General features: G+C 38.4%; 1 protein-coding gene across 1 annotated transcript; it reads left to right on the top strand.

Annotated features, from left to right (window-relative positions):
- The first annotated feature begins 53 nt into the window (after positions 1-53).
- LOC124258757 lies at positions 54-23,712 on the top strand. Its single transcript, XM_046692838.1, has 4 exons — positions 54-680; positions 3,991-4,048; positions 21,132-21,215; positions 23,550-23,712. Exons 1-4 carry the CDS (start codon positions 605-607, stop codon positions 23,710-23,712), a joined length of 381 nt encoding a protein of 126 aa, XP_046548794.1. The 5' UTR covers positions 54-604.
- Positions 23,713-24,133: the final 421 nt, after the last annotated feature.

Below are 24,133 nucleotides of genomic sequence, written 5' to 3'. Positions count from 1 at the left end.
GGATGTTAGGATGTTCATCTTATTATTTGAAATAAGGAACATAAGCTGATATTAAAAGACAACTGAGGATCTACCAACTGTGGAATTTAACTTCTAATGTACTAACATAGTTACATAAACATTGCCCATCATACATATTTATATCTTAATTATTTTAAGGATTCATTCAGTTTGTATTTGTACGACCACGTGTTATTCGTTACGGCATTTATTGCATTTGGCAAGTAAGTCAATTCCAGTCACAATAACTAGCCAAACAGCGTGGACAACAACACCAGCATTGATCTTTATTCGTAAATAATAGCTTCACGTAATATTTAATAGTGGTATCTGCGACACGTAGAAAAAGAACACGTGACCGAAATCTTTAAATGGTAATAATGAGACAATGTAAACTACATGGCTGAGGAATAAAAACATTTTAAAAATATCAAATTGTACCTTGCAAACCCTTGCTAAATAACATCAAGCTCTGCGTCGAATTAGTTAACAACTGTGGATTGAGTTAGCTGGTCCAACATACGTGCACTCTGTAACAGAGCAAACATCCGGGTTTTACCTGGGTATATTTTTAGGTGTTTATCCAGACATCACATTCGTCAAGATGATCGCCAGGATGAAGTGGTTCCTTCTCTTGCTCTCGGTGGCTGTCCTCATCGAAGCCGTGCATTCAAAACTCCGTAAGTATGGCCAAGTGTTAATAGATTAATTGTTGTTACGGACTTGTTGATTTTAATATTCAGTCAAATCCAGTTGTGTCGATCTGTTGAATGAACCCTTGTCTCGAAGTAGAAACCTGGCTAGCTATTCTCGAAACTTCTTAAGCCCTACGAACTTCTTAAGCCCATTCTTAACACATTGGCTACGATAAAAGTTAAGAATTTTTAGGGCTACGAACGTTTCGAGAATAAGGGCCCTGGTCGTATGCCTCATCAAGTAATCAATTACGGTTGTATCAGACATAGGAATACATGAAGCGTAGGTCCCTTCAACTTCGACATAACGGTGTTGACTGGAATGTCGTGTGTAAGTATTATGGAGTAGCCACAACTTAGATTCGTTACGACATTATTAAACGTGACACTGCAACATGGATTTGGTGCAATATGTTACATTAAAAATAACAAAAACAATGTTCAGCTCGTGTAAGTTTATACAACTTTTTAATTTGTACGCCAAAAGCCATTCTCTTCCCACAGAGGTTACTTGTCATATCTTCCTACGAACCTCTGTTCTAATACGGCCATATTTCCCGGTTCTCGTAAAATCCCCTAGCGGCAAAAGATCGCAACACGAATTATCTCCCTTCTTTCTATCCAATCAGAACACATGTTACATCGACTTAGATTCAACTTGACTAACACAAGCAATTGTGAGGCCACAAATATCCCCCATCTGCCGGGGACTTGTGTTGATGTTACACACAAGACGTTTAATGGCTAGCTTGTCCGTTGTCAACGAGGGCAATGGAGACGCCACTGATCCGCCATAACATGACTGAGTTCTGTCTAGAAGAAACGTTTGCGCATCGCGCAGGGGAAGAGGTTTAGTTTTCTCGAAGTATACCGAAATTACCGAGGCCTTGCGAATGACCACTTTTGAAACAACGTCGCTGATTGCACAACTAAATCTGATTGCCTCCAATCACGAGTCTTGAACGCTCACACCATGAAAGGGCCGTATTAGAACAGAGGTTACGTAGGAAGATATGACAGGAGTAACCTCTGTGGGAAGAGAATGGCCAAAAGCATGCCTGAGAAAATATAAAATACAGTCATTCTATTTATGGCCAATCAGCGAGCAGCTCGTCGTTGGTGCGAGCCTATTGAAGGTGAAGGACAAAGATAGTGGACTCGAACCCTTTATTTTTCTAATGACGTGTGTGGCAGGTAAAATCAATAACTTATTTCATATGAGAGGTTAGAATACAAAAGCAGAATATCTAGCGATTACAAAAAGGTCATGTTTCTCAATGTTTCGATTGCGGGTTTTCATTGAAATACTTAAACATGTTTTTGGCGTACCATTGAAAGGGGTTGTCTTTTCCCGAGCTCCATGCTAAGTTACTCGGAAAAAATAGTGAACCGATTTTGATAATGTTGGATTTAATCGAGCGGAGATTTATCTGGCTTTAATTCTGTACGAATCACGGCTGTGTATTCTGTAATCCCCCACCCAAATTTGCCAAGAAAAGATAGGGGATATTTGTAAGCATTACGTCCATTTACTTATTTATATGGCTATCAGTGAACAAGGGTTGAACCAAAGACTAATTATTTTGAGCAATACAAGGCCCTGTGGAAAAAAGCCGTCGACAATGCATTCTCTCGGTGTAGTCAGCTGTAGGAGGTGTGTGTCCATGACGTCATGTGTGGTATTATTTGATGCTATGGCAACTGAACAGAATGATAATACAGATATTGAGAAATGTGACAACATGGAGGAATCGCATTGAAAAGCAAAATTGGTTAATATTCATAGCCCTATTTCCAAAGACGCCTTGTCTGAGAAACATATTACTTTGTATTTCATTTGGAAAGGGGAAAAACATTATGCTTTTACACTATGTTGGTAAAGGTTTCATACGCAGAGTAGTTCAGAATATGTCCTTGCTTCATCCAGTCAGGTTGCAGGATACACTCCCATAAAGCATCTGCCTACCTATCGCGCCCTATGTACATACGGCGCTTATTTAGTTTAGAGGAGGGGATTGTGCTATCCCGAGTTTGTTTAAACATCCTGGTTGATGTGACATGTCATAGACACCTGGCAATACTTTTTAAACCCATCAGATGTACATGCGTGTACGCGCGCGCACGTGTGTGTGTGTGTGTGTGTGTGTGTGTGCGTGTGTGCGTGTGCGTGCGTACGTGCGTGCGTGTGCGTGCATGCTTGTGTGTGTGTGTTGGTAAATAAATTGTATTGCAATTATATTTGGCGATTTAGGTGCCCGTATTTCGAAACGTATTGCGATATATTGAGAGCTTTCGTGTTTGACAGTGAGTGACACTTATTGTGCATGTCGGTCCTATTTTCTACATTTTAGGTTCCTAAACATATATGTTATGGTTCTTATAACAGCAATCTCAAAATTAGGTTGCACAGTCATGGATTTTATTTTCTTACTTATACAATTTATAGCAGTACAGTATGCCGTTTTGTCACTGAATAGCGAAGGAAGACTTTTGTTGTGAAGGAAAGTGTGTAGATTTAAATTTAACCCCTAGAGATATTTCACAAAACTTCATATATATATATATGTTCTTTACCTAATATACCAGCGAGACGTCATCACTAATATATCAGTGATTCCCTGTAAATAACAGAACATTTTGAAAGATAATACCTTTTGCCTGTAATACTTGTCTCGTCGAAAGGGATGATTAATCACAACTGTTATGTAATGGCGAAGTTAAAACGTTATGATATTTTCCGCCGCTGTTACATCAATGATATAAGGACATGTATCCACCTGTAGGAATTTGCATGTGCATAGAACACTCACTCACATAGATGGTTCTTAAAGGCACTATTTCTCACCACACTTCTCTATAGATAAATAATGAATTTCTCTCAATAACACTAACTATTAGCCCTTTGGGAAACTACCGTGTAATTTATTCCGAAAACAATTACGCATTTAGTTCACAATATTTGATTAAAAAGAATGAATTAATGTAACGTTGCATTAAATCGACTCTCGCGCCCTCTACCGGCCAAACATTATATCAAGAGTTATGTCCCTTGGAGCGCACTTTACGAATATCCTGAAACGCAACCTATTATCGATTTCAGGTAAGTCGTAAGGGATGATAAAGTCCTTTTTTTCGCATCAATAGGAAACTAAAGTGATTGCATTTGCCCCAATGTGTATGATATAGGCCAGCATATTGTCGAAAATGGGTGAAATTGTGCTTTTATGCATTACAGTTGTTATGTTATACTGCATGCTAGAAAGGACACGAGTGAATATAACTTTAATCTCTCCAGTTCCAGGGAGTGGTTGTCGCTGCGAATGCAATAGAGAGAGGGTGAGCTACAGGCGGCCGTGAGTATTAGGTTTCATACCATTTACATGAAGAATGAACTTTTATAATAACTGGGATAGTAATGGTTAGTGTCATTAAAAGAATTAAATACAGTGTAATGACAAATTGAAAATATTATGCATCAACTCATTCCTTACAAATATACTAAAGGCAAAAGACGCGATACCAAGTGAAAATCACTGATACTACACAACGACAAACCACCATTGTGAAAAAGGGTAGTGAAATTTAATATCAAGTGTATGGGCAACATGTTGTTTCTTTTGCCCGTTAGTTTAGTTAAACACGCGTTGACTGCAACCATCCACAGTACTATTCATGTACACAGAATTCCGTGAATGTGCATGTATTTATACACATGATGATGTAGGTATACTCAAAGGCAAAAGTTAGGGTCATTGACTTGAAGCTAGATATGCGAATTAACAACTGATATTTTCATGATGATACTTTTTTAATAATGCAAGAAAATCATTCCACAATAGGATTGCAAATGGCACATTGTATACTATTCTAGCGGACACAATGAGGTCACAGTAAGAGAACGGTCAAAATGAAATTCAATTCAGTCAATAACGTATGTGTTCACCATGAGTATTGACGCATGCTTGACACCTGCGCCTTATGGAGCGAATCAAACGTAGCAAGAAGTCTTGTGGAATGGCATTCTATATTTGTGGAAGCACCTGGCGGAGTTCCTGAACCGTGGGGATTTGGCCAACATCTCAATCTCCTCTCCATTCCGTCCCAGACGTGTTCGATAGGCGACAGATCTGGAGATTCAGCGGGCCAGGGAAAGACGTTAATCTGGACTCGTCAGTGAAGAGAACATATCTTCACCCACGTGCTCTCCACCGCAGATGTTGTCTGCACCTCTGCAGTCGTAGACGTTGGTGACATAATGTCAAAATTTGTCAGCTGGCAGGACGTCTCGCATGTATGTGCAGCAAAACGCCGGCAAATGGTCCTTGGCGATGTCCTGTTGACACCAGGAACTGTTCGGGTTGTCAGTGTGGCAGGGACGGTCTCCACAAGCGGCATATGGTGTTCCTGTGCACGTAAACTACTGTGCAACGTTGCGCTGGGATGTTCCGGTTTTAAGCATTCCAATGGTTTGCCATCTTTCCTTTCAGTTAGCCTTGGCATAGAGAAATGCAAGCAGATTCTTCCAAATTTGTGCTTTTCGGACCGGTCGACATCTAAACAATGATTTTGGGTGACAATGATTCAAGGTTTAGAGCCACACGTTTTACTCGGCTCGTTTTATGCCTTTTTCCACGGACTTCTTGATAGCACGAAAAACGCATGCAAAACAAAAACTACCGACAGGACCCTGTATGGGTTATGGATTAAGTATTATATAGAATATTAAAATGCGTTATAAATATTTTATCATTAATATAAACAAATATGTTGATCACACTTACTGTTGCTTTTGAGTATATATATGATGAACTTGTCTCATTCTATTCTACTATCAGGCTTGTGACATACACATACAGGGACGGGATGTATTTATCTCACTGAATGTCTTCATACATATATGTCACAGGATCTATGGGAAACGTGTCTCCATCAGGCAGAGGTACACGACAAAGTGCGGTTTCTTGGGCTGGCACAGATGCACTCGATACAGGTATTTCACTTGACTTGAAATGTTGTATCTGTTGACTGGGCGTTTCGTCACATAATATCAGTCATCTTCTGATATCAATTGTGTGTTACAGACAAACATAACCTGGCACCATGTCGGGGACTGGCTGAATCTGTTTTCCACGGCTGTACACACTGCGGTATCTCAGTGACAATCATAGATTATTCAACAGTTTGTTGTGATAGTCAAGTCTGTTTTGGTTAATAATGAAGCATACGTCTATACGGATAAACAACTTTTTGTTTATTGCATAGTGCAACGTTTCAGAATTCATTATTAAGCTAACAGCTAAACATCATTCAGTCATATGCTCATTATTAACTCACCAACTCCTAGAATGTCGACCAACAATCTGTGATTGTCAATTGTACGCTATGGTTGCCATGCGACCGACATCCTATGCTTGCAAAGCGACCGCTATCTAGTTCTAGTGTTCGCTAAGGCAGTATATGTTATGATTGTCAGCGTGGCCTTGTGGAAGTGTTCGCTTATCACGCCCGATCGAATGCATATGCACTACATTGCTGTAACATTACCACCCTCACTCAAGTGATATTATTACCAAGTGTCATGGGATTCTATTATTTGTTATTGTTGTAAAATGTATATGTTTCTTTGAGTTTAACTGTTCGCTTTGACTTTCAGCTCTGCTATTGTCTGTTTGTTATGATAGTCAAGCGGACGTCTTAACGATTGCCAAATGTTTATAACGGTTGTAAAATGCCTCTTGTCATCGTCTGAACTGAACTTTTATTCACTCAGCCTGCAAACTGCAGCAAAAGAGGTACATAAATAATATTTACATTTATATACAACATAAAAAGTATATACGAACGGTGTGATAGGTGCAATGTACATCGAGCTAGTTACATATTAAGTTATTGAAATTATTTCTTAAATAAAGCCATAATTATTTTACAAAATTGAGAGTTTTCTTAAAGTTGCTAGTTTCTTGGTGTTAAATAGGATATTCATTTTATACATATTTGGTCTAATATAATAATACTCAATGGCATGTAATGAAAGGGTGTGTCCTCAGCTAGAACAAAACTGAAATTCAAGGGAGTAAGGGGATTAGGGCTGGGGGATTATAGTCTGTATCTGAACTATGTTCACTAAGTGAAAGCTAACTCAAATAACTTCACTCAAATAAGTTCACCAGGTAAATAAAGTTTGATTTTGTGAACTGTGTTCACTTAGATTTTGATGATTTTGGTTCACTTAGTGTTTTTAAGATTTGAAATGTTTTTAAAGTGTTGTTTTAACTCTGTGATTATTGTTCAATTTGATTTGATGAGTTTTGTTCACTTTGGGTGTTTTTTTAAGTTGTGAACAATGTACAATTTGATGTAGATATAAAGGTCAGTATGAAGTGTTTTGGACATCATTCACCATGGCTAATGCTAACGCTTAGGTCAAGTTTCTACCTAATCCTAAAGGTGGACGTATATTACTGACGTATATAGTACACAACGAAGGACACTTACAAGGAGACGATATACTGGAGATATCTAGAAAATACAAGCGGCTGTCCTGCTACTTTGAACACCAAGAATGACATCCCTGTCAAGTTTGCAAGACAACACAACCACCAGTCAGGCCAACATCAAAATATTCCTTATTATTACACTACATTTATTTGTTATATTTTATACATTTATATTGATACTGTGCATATATCTCACTTTCAGTGTTAATTAGCTTTATATCCTTATGCGAGGGTCACAATTCTGCCTTACCGGAGACCCGAAATCTGATACGCACTATAGCTTAATTGGCTATAGAAATGTCAATTTACCGCATCGTTACACACGACTGATTTTGAGATCCAGTGAACCATTTTTGAGCTAGCTGAGGGTAAACTGATGAAAGTCACGCTCTACGCTTGACAGATGCATTCTATGGCAGTAAATTGTAATAGTGTAGGTAGGTAGGTAGGTAGGTAGGTAGGTAGGTAGGTAGGTAGGTAGGTAGGTAGGTAGGTAGGTAGGTAGGTAGGTAGGTAGGTAGGTAGGTAGGTAGGTAGGTAGGTAGGTAGGTAGGTAGGTAGGTAGGTAGGTAGGTAGGTAGGTAGGTAGGTAGGTAGGTATTTGTGTGTGTGTATTCTCTTATGTATTTTTTATTTTTATTTTAAGGACAAAATGGACAAGCACCATAACCGGTTACACCACAGGATATCGACTTAAAGAATGTGAAGGTGATTGTCGTCTTTGTCCTCCCGGTTGGCCTCGAGAAGCTGTCAGACCGGGAATAGACTATCGACGTTCGACAAATTTTAAAGAAATAAATATTACTGCATTTACGTTTTGAATATTTCTTAATGGCACAACACTCATAAGAAAGTTAAAATTGAAAGTTATATTTGTGCCCATACTGCTGGTATGAACAGAGTAGAGTAGGGTGGACACTGATCCAGAGCAATTTCCGTTCTCTTAGTAAGTTGATTGTCGGGACGGTTATTTTAGTCCGTAATTGAGGGAGTTCGGATAATAGAGCAAGCTTTAATGATAAATTAAGAATAATTTTGCCGGGACTCAGAGGGTAGTCCGGATTATGGAGAAAACCGTTTTACAAAGTGTCCGGATTTGACAGATTCCACTGTAGTTAATTATCTCAAATTCTATCGAAATCTTGAATTGATTGTTTTTAATCACTTGGGGTGTCGAACTGTGCATTAACTTGTTTGTCATGTAAAATTAGCGTTTAAAAATATTGATGTTTTATGTGTGTCATTGAACAACCTTGTTTACTGTGATAGGAATTATAGAATAAACTTCGCAACGTGTGCACATATTGGTCTGTAAAGGTGTTGTGAAAAGACATGGACAATTATATATATTTGCTCTTGAAAACAACCTGGTTTAGCAAGATATGCCTCTCAATTTAGCTATTGTGTGAAAACTCAAATGTTTCCTGTACGTTCATGTTGCATTTCAACATTGACGCTACACATGAAGTCATCTCAAATATATCTACATCGTATATATGTTCGTGGCACTTGTTTCATTGATAAATCGTTTTCATCTTCAGTGTTATATTTTATTTATTTTTTTCATTCATTTCAAACTTTGATCATAAGGATGAAATGAAGCAATTTGTATTGTTTTTATTAAACGTTTAAAGAATTTTGTCAAGTGTCAGAATAGTTATAGGCATTGATATATGTTATTTGCAAACCAAAACAAATGGATTTTGAAATGAAGTTTTACTCGCCAATAGTCGAAACTGATTCCGCCCACTGTGGACTCTCAAAAAGTATGAGTTTTGAGCAAACGTAAATAACGCTCTAAATTAACCGAATTAATAAGGTGAAAAAATCTGGCCCATAGGTAAGATGTTTTAATAACGTTCTAAAATATCCTGAAACGCAACCTATTATCGATTTCAGGTAAGTCGTAAGGGATGATAAAGTCCTTTTGTTTCGCATCAATAGGAAACTAAAGTGATTGCATTTGCCCCAATGTGTATGATATAGGCCAGCATATTGTCGAAAATGGGTGAAATTGTGCTTTAATGCATTACAGTTGTTATGTTATACTGCATGCTAGAAAGGACACGAGTGTATATAACTATAATCTCTCCAGTTCCAGGGGGGCGTTGTCGCTGCGAATGCAATAGAGAGAGGGTGAGCTACAGGCGGCCGTGAGTATTAGGTTTCATACCATTTACATGAAGAATGAACTTTTATAATAACTGGGATAGCAATAGTTAGTGTCATCAAAAGTATTAAATACAGTGTAATGACAAATTGAAAATAGAATGCATCAACTCATTCCTTACAAATATACTAAAGGCAAAAGACGCGATACCAAGTGAAAATCATTGATATTACACAACCACAAACCACCATTGTGAAAAAGGGTAGTGAAATTTAATATCAAGTGTATGGGCAACATGTTGTTTCTTTTGCCCGTTAAGCGTTGGCTCGTCACGCCGAAGACCCGGGTTCGAATCCCCACATGGGCACAATGTGTGAAGCCCATTTCTGGTGTCCCCCGCCGTGATGTTGCTGGAATATTGCTAAAAGCAGCGTAAAACCAAACTCAGTCAGTCAGTTCTTTTGCCCGTTAGTTTAGTTAAACACGCGTTGACTGCAACCATCCACAGTACTATTCATGTACACAGAATTACGTGAATGTGCATGTATTTATACACATGATGATGTAGGTATACTCAATGCAAAACGTTAGGGTGATTGACTTGAAGTTAGATATGTGAATTTACAACTGATATTTTCATGGTGACACTTTTTTTTAATAATGCAAGAAAATCATTCCACAATCATTCCACAATATATATACACCACAGGATCTATGGGCAACGTGTCTCCATCAAGCAGAGGTACACGACAAAGTGCGGTTTCTTGGGCTGGCACAGATGCACTCGATACAGGTAATTCACTTGACTTGAAGTGTTGTATCTGTTGACTGGGCGTTTCGTCACATAATATCAGTCATCTTCTGATATCAATTGTGTGTTACAGACAAACATAACCTGGCACCGTGTCGGGGACTGGCTGAATCTGTTTTCCACGGCTGTACACACTGCGGTGTCTCAGTGACAATCATAGATTATTCAACAGTTTGTTGTGATAGTCAAGTCTGTTTTGGTTAATAATGAAGCATACGTCTATACGGATAAACAACTTTTTGTTTATTGCAACATTTCACAATTCATTATTAAGTTAAAAGCTAAACATCATTCAGTCATATGCTCATTATTAACTCACCAGCTCCTAGAATGTCGACCAACAATCTGTGATTGTCAATTGTACGCTATGGTTGCCATGCGACCGACATCCTATGCTTGCAAAGCGACCGCTATCTAGTTCTAGTGTTCGCTAAGGCAGTATATGTTATGATTGTCAGCGTGGCCTTGTGGAAGTGTTCGCTTATCACGCCCGATCGAATGCATATGCACTATATTGCTGTAACATTACCACCCTCACTCAAGTGATATTATTACCAAGTGTCATGGGATTCTATTATTTGTTATTGTTGTAAAATGTATATGTTTCTGTGAGTAACTGTTCGCCTTGACTTTCAGCTCTGCTACTGTCTGTTTGTTATGATAGTCAAGCTGACGTCTTAACGATTGCCAAATGTTTATAACGGTTGTAAAATGCCTCTTGTCATCGTCTGAACTGAACTGAACTTGTATTCACTCAGGCTGCAAACTGCAGCATAAGAGGTACATAAATAATATTTACATTTATATACAACATAAAAAGTATATACAAACGGTATGATAGGTACAATGTACATCGAGCTAGTTACATATTAAACTATTGAAAATATTTCTTAAATAAAGCCATAATTATTTTACACAAAATTGAGAGTTTTCTTATAGTTGCTAGTTTCTTGGTGTTAAATAGGATATTCATTTTATACATATTTGGTCTAATATAATAATACTCAATGGCATGTAATGAAAGGGTGTGTCCTCAGCTAGAACAAAACTTTAATTCAAGGGAGTAAGGGGATTAGGGCTGGGGGATTATAGTCTGTATCTGAACTATGTTCACTAAGTGAAAGCTAACTCAAATAACTTCACTCAAATAAGTTCACCAGGTAAATAAAGTTTGATTTTGTGAACTGTGTTCACTTAGATTTTGATGATTTTTGTTCACTTAGTGTTTTTAAGATTTGAAATGTTTTTAAAGTGTTGTTTTAACTGTGATTATTGTTCAATCTGATTTGATGAGTTTTGTTCACTTTGGGGTTTTTTTAAGTTGTGAACAATGTACAATTTGATGTAGATATAAAGGTCAGTATGAAGTGTTTTGGACATCATTCACCATGGCTTATGCTAACGTTTAGGTCAAGTTTCTACCTCATCCTAAAGGTGGACGTATATTACTGCTGGTTATGAGTACACAAAGAAGGACACTTACAAGGAGACGATATACTGGAGATATCAAGAACATACAAGCGGCTGTCCTGCTACTTTGAACACCAAGAATGACATCCCTGTCAAGTTTGCAATACAACACAACCACCAGTCAGGCCACCATCAAAATATTCCTTATTATTACACTACATTTATTTGTTATATTTTATACATTTATATTGATACTGTGCATATATCTCACTTTCAGTGTTAGTTAGCTTTATATCCTTATGCGAGGGTCACAATTCTGCCTTACCGGAGACCCGAAATCTGATACGCACTATAGCTTAATTGGCTATAGAAATGTCAATTTACCGCATCGTTACACACGACTGATTTTGAGATCCAGTGAATCATTTTTGAGCTAGCTGAGGGTAAACTGATGAAAGTCACGCTCTACGCTTGACAGATGCCTCTGTGGCAGTAAAGTGTGGGTAGGTAGTGCAGGGTAGGTGGCAGGTGGGCAGGCAGGGGCAGGCAGGTAGGTAGGTGGGCAGGCAGGCAGGGGGTAGGCAGGCAGGTAGGTGGGTAGGTAGGTAGGTAGGCAGGTAGGTAGGTGGGTAGGTAGGTAGGTAGGTAGGTAGGTAGGTAGGTAGGTAGGTAGGTAGGTAGGTAGGTAGGTAGGTGGGATTGGGTAGGTAGGGAGGTAGGTATTTGTGTGTGTATATTCTCTTATGTAATTTTTTTTTTTTTATTTTAAGGACAAAATGGACAAGCACCATAACCGGTTACACCACAGGATATCGACTTAAAGAATGTAGTCCAGTTGATTGTCGTCCTTGTCCCGGTTGGCCTCGAGACTATCGACGTTCCAACGTTCGACAAATTGTAAAGAAATAAATATTACTGCATTTACGTTTTGAATATTTCTTAATGGCACAACACCTTTTTCAGAAACACTCATAAGAAAATTAAAATTGGGCGGTTATTATATTTGTGCCCTAACTGCTGGTATGAACAGAGTAGAGTAGGGTGGACACTGATCCAGAGCAATTTCCGTGGACTGGTTGTTGCTTTTGTTATTGTTTTTGTCCCGAGAGTACCCGGATGATATCCCAGAATTCGTAACTGGTTTGCGATCTCTGCTGCGTCACCCGCAAGCGCAAATGGTAGTATAAGTTTACATTGATCAACAAAGATGAAAACTGTTTTACTCGTTAGTATTTCCATCTTCATTGTTATGATGACACATGAAAACATTTTGAAGTCTGACTTCATCTGCCAGTGGTAAAACATGTTAGGACTGTAAAATAACGATGTCAAAATACGTCTTTATATTTATTCTCATAATCCTAATTAGTATATTATTATTATTGTATGTATTTTGAAACTTAATAAATGAGGAAGTGAATTTAGTTTTACGCCGCACTCAGCAATAGTACAGCTATATGGCGGCGTTCTGATAACCCAGTAATCAACAGCATGAGCATCGATCTACGCAAATGGGATACGATGACATGTGTCAACCACGTCAGCGAGCCTGACCACCCGATCCCGTTAGTCGCCTCTTACGATAAGCATGGGTTACTGAAGATCGATTCAAACCCGGACCTTCACTGGTTGAAAGTTAATAAAATGTACAATATCTGTTTCTAGTGAATTTGTAGCATAACTGTAATATCTAGGCATGTTATAGATTGCCAACGTGAATCATATTTCGCACACACACCCTAAGTGTGACCTAATGTATGTTGTCTGTCTCATTAGAATTTACGGCAAAACAAAATGATTTTGTTGAATGTTACAACAAATGAATAAAAGCAAAATACAAATATAAAGTTAAAACAGACTTAAGATGTACAAATAATATCAGGCTATTCCCTGTTCGAGGAATGTATCCATCAATATCCACATAAAGGAACAATATGCCATTCATCTGCAGCTGACAAAGAATCCATGTTCCATTTCATGGTCTTAACAGTCGAAAAAGCGAAAAGTGATATGACGTCATAACTAGTGATAGTTTCTCAACTGGTCACGTGACTGTTTTATGTTTTTATACCTTGGTGTATTGTCTCATTGGTCCCCAAGATAGCCTACCTAACAACTACTTACATGATGTCCACCATTCTTTAAAAAAGTAATTTAGTTTGCCAACAATGATCAGTATTGGCGGTTGAAGGAAGGACGTTGTCTTTTTTACACAGGCACTTTACGACAGAATGTTGGTATATTCAATTACGTTAGTAAATCTAAATACATAAACACCACCTTTGACAAATCGGCTGTTCAAGATAAAAGAAATTAATCAATCATCGTGCTTTCGGTTAATCCTTCAATATTTGTTTGTTTGTTTTAACTCAACTGAAAATTCCTCTTGCTGCACTTCCATACGCATAATACATAACTCTCTCCACATCCATAAGACACCTCTGCTAAAAGCAGAGACGATTGTACAAGTGTGATTATATCATGAGCATATATTTGTATTACAACTGTATGATGTTGTTGTTGTTACATCAGACATAACATTTTGTCACTGATACGTCAAATTTCGAAAATGTCCTCCACGTGTCTACCATAACACTTATTGAAAGCTTTACTGAGGTCTTGAATGTAGTAGCCTTGATTAAACAAATTTGAGCAAGAGTGCTACGACGCTCTTTGAAATCTTAGTAAATAGAGCATGCTCGATTGTACCTCAAAGTTGTGAAATGTGAAACACCAAAGGCTGGAGCTGTGGGAATATTGCTCGACATGAAAGGAAAGTTTGTGGAGAGTTTTTTGTCACTCTGAATCTTTATGCATAATTCTAAATATGAAAGCGTTGAGTCGGGCTCACTTGTCTCCTTAATTTCAAGTTCAGGTGGATAAATCAGAGGAAGGGAATTGGCTATTTGATGGTTATTGAACGATATTAAATCATCGATATACCAGCTGAACCTTAACTTACACTTCTTGGTCAAATGACCTTGTTTGGATATTGCCAACCCAGGCAGAAATTCTGATTCATATGCATAAAGAAACAGATCAAGTGGAGCACTTCTTGTCTAAATAGTCCCCCCCCACACACACACAAAGTTTTACAAATATGCTATCATTGAGAAAGTTCATCGTATGGCATATATTGCGTTTGTCAATCGTAGTCACAATAACTTGTCCAACAGAGTGGATTCCTACTTGCAAATTCAGAAACTATACGACACAGCCAGCATTTTTCTTGATTCGCGTAATTTGTAATAGGTGTATGTACCAAATTCGGTGACATATAGAAAGCAAAACACGTGGCAGGAATCTTTGAAATGGTCATAATGAGGCAATGTTAACTACATGGCTGAGGAATAAAAACATTAACAAACATCAGATTTTACCTTGCAACCTCTTGCTAAACAACATCAAACACACCGCCCAGTCACCGTGGATTCAATTAGTTGGTTCAACATACCTGCACTCTGTAACAGAGCAAGCATCCGGGTTTCACCTGGGGCTCCTTTCACGAAGCAACCTTTACTAAGGTTAACCTTAACTCCCATCCCTGAACATTGCACTAAGGTTACATCAGTGACTTACGATCACCTTAGTGCTTTGTGAAAGGAGGCCCTGGGTATATTTTTAGGTGTTTATCCAGACATCACATTCGTCAAGATGATCGCCAGGATGAAGTGGTTCCTTCTCTTGCTCTCGGTGGCGGTCCTCATCGAAGCCGTGCAGTCAAAACTCCGTAAGTATAACCAAATGTTATTATAATAGATTGATTGTCGTTACGGTCTTGTTGATTTTAACATACAGTCAAATACAGTTGTGTCGAGCTTAGATCTGTCGAATGTACGCTTGTCTTGAAGTAGAAACCTGGTCTAATTCTTCATCAAGTAATCATTTTCGATTGTGTCGAACATGGGGGCATTTGAAGAATTTCGTAAATCCCTTCAAACTCGACACAATGGTATTTGACTGAAATTTCCTCTGTAAGTATTGCAAAGTGATCGCCATTTAGATTCGTTAAGACGTGATTAAAAGCGATTCGGCCAGATGAATTTGGTGGAAAATGGTAAAATGAAAAATATCAAAAACAGCTCAGCTCGTTTAGGTTGATTCCACTGCTTTTACTTTCAATTCTACACAATTTGCTGTTTGCGACATTTGGTCGCCCTTCCTCAATAAAGCATACCACTGTCAGTTGATGTAAGGCCATGTGTTCTCAGATGTGCAGATGTAATAGATGCTCAGAATAAGTTTCCATTTGTTGCAGTCTGGCACTCAATAACACCAAAAAATGTGAAAACACATATTGTGTTGCAGTAGTAGAGTATTGTAGTGGGAGGGCTTGTTTGAGTAGTAAAAAGCTGTCGACAATGCCAGTGTATGAAATAAGCCAAAAACCCAGCCAGACATCAGAGAGCTGGTAACTTAAAAATGTTACCAGCCCAAAATGGATTTAACCAGACCAGACTATCCAAAGAAAATAACTCAGTTTTTAGTTACAATGAATAATGTAATGAACCTGAGACATGTATTTACTGTCTAACAGTCTATTCACGACAGTCATTTTCAGAGTAATTGTCAAGTCTAAATGTGACGCTCAATTTGAAAAATAGATTATGTGGTGAATTTACTCATTTGTACGGAACATGTTATCTAAAAATCTTACCAAACCATCAGTCTGGCTAGCTGTAAATATAGACCGGTCGTCAGAAATCTAGCCCGTCAGGGGCAGTCGGACGGGCCTTATATCATAAACTGAGTGAGTGAGTGAGTTGGGTTTTATGCCGCTTTTAGCAATATTCCAGGAATATCACGGCGGGGAACATATCATAAACTGACAATGCATTCTCTCGGTGAGTGTACACAGCTGTAGGAGGTGCATGTACATGACGTGATGTATTGCATCATGTGATGCTATGTTAACTGAACAGAATGATCAGAAAAATGTTGAGAAAAGTGACAGCATGGAGGAATCGTACTGAAAAGCTTTCAGATCGCTTCATCCAATCAGGATGCAGGATACACTCACACTTACCGCGACTCATGTACATACGCCGCACGTTTAGTTGAGAGGAGGGGGTTGCGTTATTCCGAATATAATTAAACAGTCATCCTGATTTATGTGACATGTACTAGATGCACGTGCGTGTGTATGTGTGCGTGTGTGTATGAACACGTCATTACATGAGTTGTGTTATTATTCGGTGTGTGTGCGGCCCTCTCTCTCTCTCATCTAAGTTGCTCTGGTCAAACTATTTGTGTTCTCTCTCTCTCTCTCTCTCTCTCTCTCTCTCTCTCTCTCTCTCTCTCTCTCTCTCTCTCTCTCTCTCTCTCTCTCTCTCTCTCTCTGTCTGTCTCTCTCTCTCTCTCTCTCTCTCTATCTAAGTTGGTCTGGTCAAACTATTTGTGTTGTGTATTCATGCATATATTGATTTATTGCAGTACATCGAAAGGTAAGATATTCATGCTTGTAAATGAATCACAAGATTGATGGTTTTTCAATTCAAGGTTCACAAGTACATACGCCGTAACAATAGTTGTTTGTGATGTCTATTTTCTATTTCACACGAGAAAATTCGGATCGGCTGAAACGTAGGTCATTGTCTGAATAGGTTAATGAGACTCAAGTTTCGGTTTGGTTTGAATTGAATTTCCTCTGTAAGTATTATGGAGTAGCCACAAATTAGATTCGTTACGACAATTCTAAACGTGACACTGCAACATGGATTTGGTGCAATTCGTTTCATTAAAAATATCAAAAACAATGTTCAGCTCGTGTAAGTTTATACAACTTTTTCATTTGTACGCCAAAAGCATACCTGAGAAAATATATCATACAGGCATTTAATTTATGGCCAGTCAGAGAGCAGCTCGTCGTTAGAGCGAGCCTATTAAAGGTAAAGGACAAAGATTGTGGACTCGAACCCTTTATTTTTCTAATGAAGTGTGTGTCAGGTAAAATCAATAGCTTGTGTCATATGAGAGGTTAGAATACAAAAGCAGAATATCTATCGATCACGAAATGGTAATGCTTTTTCAAGTTTTCGATTGTGTGTTTTTAACTGAAATACTTTACTGATGGTATTTCTTCGCCAAGAGGCGATGTTTTTCTGAGGCACGTTTTCGGCGTTTTTTAAATTTTTTTTTGTCTTTTCCCGAGCTCCAAGCATAGTTACTCGGTAAATAGTGAACCGATTTTGATAAGGCTGAAATGTATCTGGCTTTAATTCTGTACGAATCACGGCTGTGTATTCTCACCCAAATTCGCCAAGAAAAGAGAGGGGGTATTTGTAAGCATTACGTCCCTTTACTTATATATATGGCTATCAGTGAACAAGGGTTGAACCAAAGACTAACTATTTTGAGCAATACATTGCCCTGTGTAAAAAAGCCGTCGACAATGCATTCTCTAGGTGAAGTCAGCTGTAGGAGGTCCAATTAGATTGCAGGAAACACTCCCATAAAGCATCTGTACATACGCAACTTATTTACTTTAGAGGAGGGGATTGTGCTATACCGAGTTTGATTAGACATCCTGGTTGATGTGACATGTCACCGACACCTGGTAATACTTTTGAATACCATCAGATGTACATGCGTGTGTGTGTGTGCGTGCGTGCGTGCTTTTTTTGCGTGCGTACGTACGTATTGGCAAATAAATTGTATTGCAATATTGAGAGAGAGAGAGAGAGAGAGAGAGAGAAAGAGAGATTCTTTATTTCCTCCAAAGGGTCATCCGATCAAACATATTATATAAATACAGGAAGGGTGAAAAGCTGCAGAATTGGTATGGATGTATACACAATTACTTAATCAAGATGATTGCCTAAAGTTATAATTTACATGAGAACATACATGTAAATGTATATACAATTGATTTATACAAGGCAGTTCCGAAAATGGACATACATGATTATACACGAGTTAATGCATCAGCGACAATCATTCAGTGTAACATTGTAGGCAAATGTATAAAAAAATCGTAAAATAATTGTTTCCCTTGTTCCTTGATCAACCTTTTGATTAAAAGCAGTTTCACCGCCAAACAGAAAATATGTACCGGTAATACCGTGCAGTCCTAATGACCACCTTATTATATTAGTTGTGTTATTATTGTGCTTGTTTGTGTGCGTATTTAGGCGTGCATGTGTGCGCGCGTGGGCGTGCATGCGTGCGTGTGTTCATATGACAGAATCAGTGATTCCCTATAAATAACACAACATTTTAAAGGATAGTAACCTTTTGCCTGTAATATTTATCTCGTCGAAAGAGATGATAAATCACAAGTGTTATGTAATGGCGAAGAGATGATAAATCATAAGTGTTATGTAATGGCGAAGAGATGGTAAATCACAGGTGTTATGTAATGGTGAAGAGATGGTAAATCACAAGTGTTATGTAATGGCGGAGTTAAAATGTTATGATATTTTCCGCCACTGCTACACCAATAATGTAAGGACATGCACGTGCATAGAACACTCACTCACATGGGTGGTTCTTAAAGGCACTGTTTCTTACCACACTTTTCTAAATGTTAATAATGAATTTCTCTCAATAACACTGACTATTAGCCCTAGGGAAGCTACCGTGTAATTTATTCCGAAAAAAATACGTATTTAGTTGACAATATTTGATTAAAAAGTTTGAATGAATTTAAGTAACGTTGCATTAAATCGACTCTGGTGCCCTCTACAGGCCGAACATTATTTCAAGCAAAGTCCATAGAGTTATGTCCATTGGAGCGCACTTTACGAATATCCTGAAAAGCAACATATTATCGATTTCAGGTAAGACGTAAGGGATGATAAAGTATTTTTTTTCCATTAATAGGAAGCTAAAGTGATTGCATTTTCCCCAGTATGTATGATATAGGCCAGCATATTGTCGAAAATGTGTGAAATTGTGCTCTTATGCATTACAGTTGTTATGTTATACTGCATGACAGAAAGGACACGAGTGTATATAACAATAATCTCTCCAGTTCCAGGGGGGCGTTGTCGCTGCGAATGCAATAGAGAGAGGGTGAGCTACAGGCGGCCGTGAGTATTAGGTTTCATACCATTTACATGAAGAATGAACTTTTATAATAACTGAGATAGTAATGGTTAGTGTCATTAAAAGAATTAAATACAGTGTAATGACAAATTGAAAATATAATGCATCAACTCATTCCTTACAAATATACTAAAGGCAAAAGACGCGATACCAAGTGAAAATCACTGATACTACACAACGACAAACCACCATTGTGAAAAAGGGTAGTGAAATTTAATATCAAGTGTATGGGCAACATGTTGTTTCTTTTGCCCGTTAGTTTAGTTAATCATGCGTTGACTGCAACCATCCACAGTACTATTCATGTACACAGAATTACGTGAATGTGCATGTAGGTATACGCCTGATGATGTAGGTATACTCAAAGGCAAAAGTTAGGGTGATTGACTTGAAGTTAGATATGCGAATTAACAACTGATATTTTCATGATGATACTTTTTTAATAATGCAAGAAAATCATTCCACAATAGGATTGCAAATGGCACATTGTATACTATTCTGGCGGACACAATGAGGTCACAGTAAGAGAACGGTCAAAATGAAATTCAATTCAGTCAATAACGTATGTGTTCACCATGAGCATTGACGCATGCTTGACACCTGCGCCTTATGGAGCGAATCAAACGTAGCAAGAAGTCTTGTGGAATGGCGTTCTATATTTGTGGAAGCACCTGGCGGAGTTCCTGAACCGTGGGGATTTGGCCAACATCTCAATCTCCTCTCCATTCCGTCCCAGACGTGTTCGATAGGCGACAGATCTGGAGATTCAGCGGGCCAGGGAAGGACGTTAATCTGGACTCGTCAGTAAAGAGAACATGTCTCCACCCACGTGCTCTACACCGCAGATGTTGTCTGCTCCTCTGCAGTCGTAGACGTTGGTGACGTAATGTCAAAATTTGTCAGCTGGCAGGGCGTCTCGCATGTATGTGCAGCAAAACGCCGGCAAATGGTCCTTGGCGATGTCCTGTTGACACCAGGAACTGTTCGGGCTGTCAGTGTGGCTGGGACGGTCTGCAACGACGACATTTTATTGATGACGTCTCCACAAGCGGCATATGGTGTTCCTGTGCACAAAAACTACTGTGCAACGTTGCGCTCGGATGTTCCGGTTTCAAGCATTCCAATGGTTTGCCATCTTTCCTTTTCAGTTAGCCTTGGCATAGAGAAATGCAAGCAGATTCTTCCAAATTTGTGTTTTCGGACCGGTCGACATCTAAACAATGATTTTGGGTGACAATGATTCAAGGTTTAGAGCCACACTTTGTACTCGGCTCGTTTTATGCTTTTTTCCACGGACTTCTTGATAGCACGAAAAACGCATGCAAAACAAAAACTACCGACAGGACCCTGTATGGGTTATGGATTAAGTATTATATAGAATATTAAAATGCGTTATAAATATTTTATTATTAATATAAACAAATATGTTGATCACACTAACTGTTGCCTTTGAGTATATATATGATGAACTTGTCTCATTCTATTCTACTATCAGGCTTGTGACATACAGGGACGGGAAATGTATTTATCTCACTGAATGTCTTCATATATATATGTCACAGGATCTATGGGAAACGTGTCTCCATCAAGCAGAAGTACACTACAAAGTGCGGTTTCTTGGGCTGGAACAGATGCACTCGATACAGGTAATTCACTTGACTTGAAGTGTTGTATCTGTTGACTGAGCGTTTCGTCACATAATATCAGTCATCTTCTGATATCAATTGTGTGTTACAGACAAACATAACCTGGCACCATGTCGGGGACTGGCTGAATCTGTTTTCCACGGCTGTACACACTGCGGTATCTCAGTGACAATCATAGATTATTCAACAGTTTGTTGTGATAGTCAAGTCTGTTTTGATTAATAATGAAGCATACATCTATACGGATAAACAACTTTTTGTTTATTGCATAGTGCAACGTTTCACAATTCATTATTAAGCTAACAGCTAAACATCATTCAGTCATATGCTTCATTATTAACTCACCAACTCCTAGAATGTCGACCAACAATCTGTGATTGTCAATTGTACGCTATGGTTGCCATGCGACCGATATCCTATGCTTGCAAAGCGACCGCTATCTAGTTCTAGTGTTCGCTAAGGCAGTATATGTTATGATTGTCAGCGTGGCCTTGTGGAAGTGTTCGCTTATCATGCCCGATCGAATGCCCATGCACTACATTGCTGTAACATTACCGCCCTCACTCAAGTGATATTATTACCAAGTGTCATGGGATTCTATTATTTGTTATTGTTGTAAAATGTATATGTTTCTGTGAGTTTAACTGTTCGCTTTGACTTTCAGCTCTGCTATTGTCTGTTTGTTATGATAGTCAAGCGGACGTCTTAACGATTGCCAAATGTTTATAACGGTTGTAAAATGCCTCTTGTCATCGTCTGAACTGAACTTTTATTCACTCAGCCTGCAAACTGCAGCATAAGAGGTACATAAATAATATTTACATTTATATACAACATAAAAAGTATATACAAACGGCATGATAGGTGCAATGTACATCGAGCTAATTACATATTAAACTATTGAAATTATTTCTTAAATAAAGCCATAATTATTTTACACACAATTGAGAGTTTTCTTATAGTTGCTAGTTTCTTGGTGTTAAATAGGATATTCATTTTATACATATTTGGTCTAATATAATAATACTCAATGGCATGTAATGAAAGGGTGTGTCCTCAGCTAGAACAAAACTGAAATTCAAGGGATTAAGGGAATTAGGGCTGGGGGATTATAGTCTGTATCTGAACTATGTTCACTAAGCGAAAGCTAGCTCAAATAACTTCACTCAAATAAGTTCACCAGGTAAATAAAGTTTGATTTTGTGAACTGTGTTCACTTAGATTTTGATGACTTTTGTTCACTTAGTGTTTTAAGATTTGAAATGTTTTTAAAGTGTTGTTTTAACTCTGTGATTATTGTTCAATTTGATTTGATGAGTTTTGTTCACTTTGGGGGTTTTAAAGTTGTGAACAATGTACAATTTGATGTAGATATAAAGGTCAGTATGAAGTGTTTTGGACATCATTCACCATGGCTAATGCTAACGTTTAAATCAAGTTTCTACCTCATCCTAAAGGTGGACGTATATTACTGCTGGTTATGAGTACACAACGAAGGACACTTACAAGGAGACGATATACTGGAGATATCTAGAAAATACAAGCGGCTGTCCTGCTACTTTGAACACCAAGAATGACATCCCTGTCAAGTTTGCAATACAACACAACCACCAGTCAGGCCACCATCAAAATATTCCTTATTATTACACAACATATATTTGTTATATTTTATACATTTATATTGATACTGTGCATATATCTCACTTTCAGTGTTAATTAGCTTTATATCCTTATGCGAGGGTCACAATTCTGCCTTACCGGAGACCCGAAATCTGATACGCACTATAGCTTAATTGGCAATAGAAATGTCAATTTACCGCATCGTAACACACGACTGATTTTGAGATCCATTGAACCATTTTTGACTGACTGACTGAGTTTAGTTTTACGCCGCTTTTAGCAATATTCCAGCAATATCACGGCGGGGGACACCTGAAATGGGCTTAACACATTGTGCCCATGTGGGGAATCGAACCCGGGTCTTCGGCGTGACGAGCGAACGCTTTAACCACTAGGCTACCCCACCGCCCCGAACCATTTTTGAGCTAGCTGAGGGTAAACTGATGAAAGTCACGCTCTACGCTTGATAGATGCATTCTATGGCAGTAAATTGTAATAGTGTAGGTAGGTAGGTAGGTAGGTAGGTAGGTAGGTAGGTAGGTAGGTAGGTAGGTAGGTAGGTAGGTAGGTAGGTAGGTAGGTAGGTAGGTAGGTAGGTAGGTAGGTAGGGAGGGAGGGAGGTAGGTAGGTAGGTAGGTAGGTAGGTAGGATAGGGAGGTAGGTAGGTATTTGTGTGTGTGTATTCTCTTATGTATTTTTTATTTTTATTTTAAGGACAAAATGGACAAGCACCATAACCGGTTACACCACAGGATATCGACTTAAAGAATGTAGTCCAGGTGATTGTCGTCTTTGTCCTCCCGGTTGGCCTCGAGAAGCTGTCAGACCGGGAATAGACTATCGACGTTCCATCGTTCGACAATTTTTAAAGAAATAAATATTATTGCATTTACGTTTTGAATATTTCTTAATGGCACAACACCTTTTTCAGAAACACTCATAAGAAAGTTAAAATTGGGCGGTTATTATATTTGTGCCCATACTGCTGGTATGAACAGAGTAGAGTAGGGTGGACACTGATCCAGAGCAATTTCCGTTCTTTTAGTAAGTTGATTGTCGGGACGGTTATTTTAGTCCGTAATTGAGGGAGTTCGGATTATAGAGCAAGCTTTAATGATAAATTAAGAATAATTTTGCCGGGACTCAGAGAGTAGTCCGGATTATGGAGAAAACCGTTTTACAAAGTGTCCGGATTTGACAGATTCCACTGTAGTTAATTATCTCAAATTCTATCGAAATCTTGAATTGATTGTTTTTAATCACTTGAGGTGTCGAACTGTGCATTAACTTGTTTGTCA

Source organism: Haliotis rubra, unplaced genomic scaffold (assembly GCF_003918875.1).
Source record: "Haliotis rubra isolate DU_JTF1 unplaced genomic scaffold, ASM391887v1 Scf70, whole genome shotgun sequence".
NCBI classification, from domain to species: domain Eukaryota; kingdom Metazoa; phylum Mollusca; class Gastropoda; order Lepetellida; family Haliotidae; genus Haliotis; species Haliotis rubra.
This window is presented reverse-complemented; position numbering and strand designations above follow the sequence as displayed.

Coding starts and splice junctions, on each gene's coding strand:
- LOC124258757 (XM_046692838.1), top strand. CDS start 605: ATGATCGCCAGGATGAAGTGGTTCCTTCTCTTGCTCTCGGTGGCTGTC. Junction 4,049..21,131: donor AGGGTGAGCTACAGGCGGCC/GTGAGTATTAGG, acceptor TATATGTCACAG/GATCTATGGGAAACGTGTCT. Junction 21,216..23,549: donor AACAGATGCACTCGATACAG/GTAATTCACTTG, acceptor TTTTATTTTAAG/GACAAAATGGACAAGCACCA.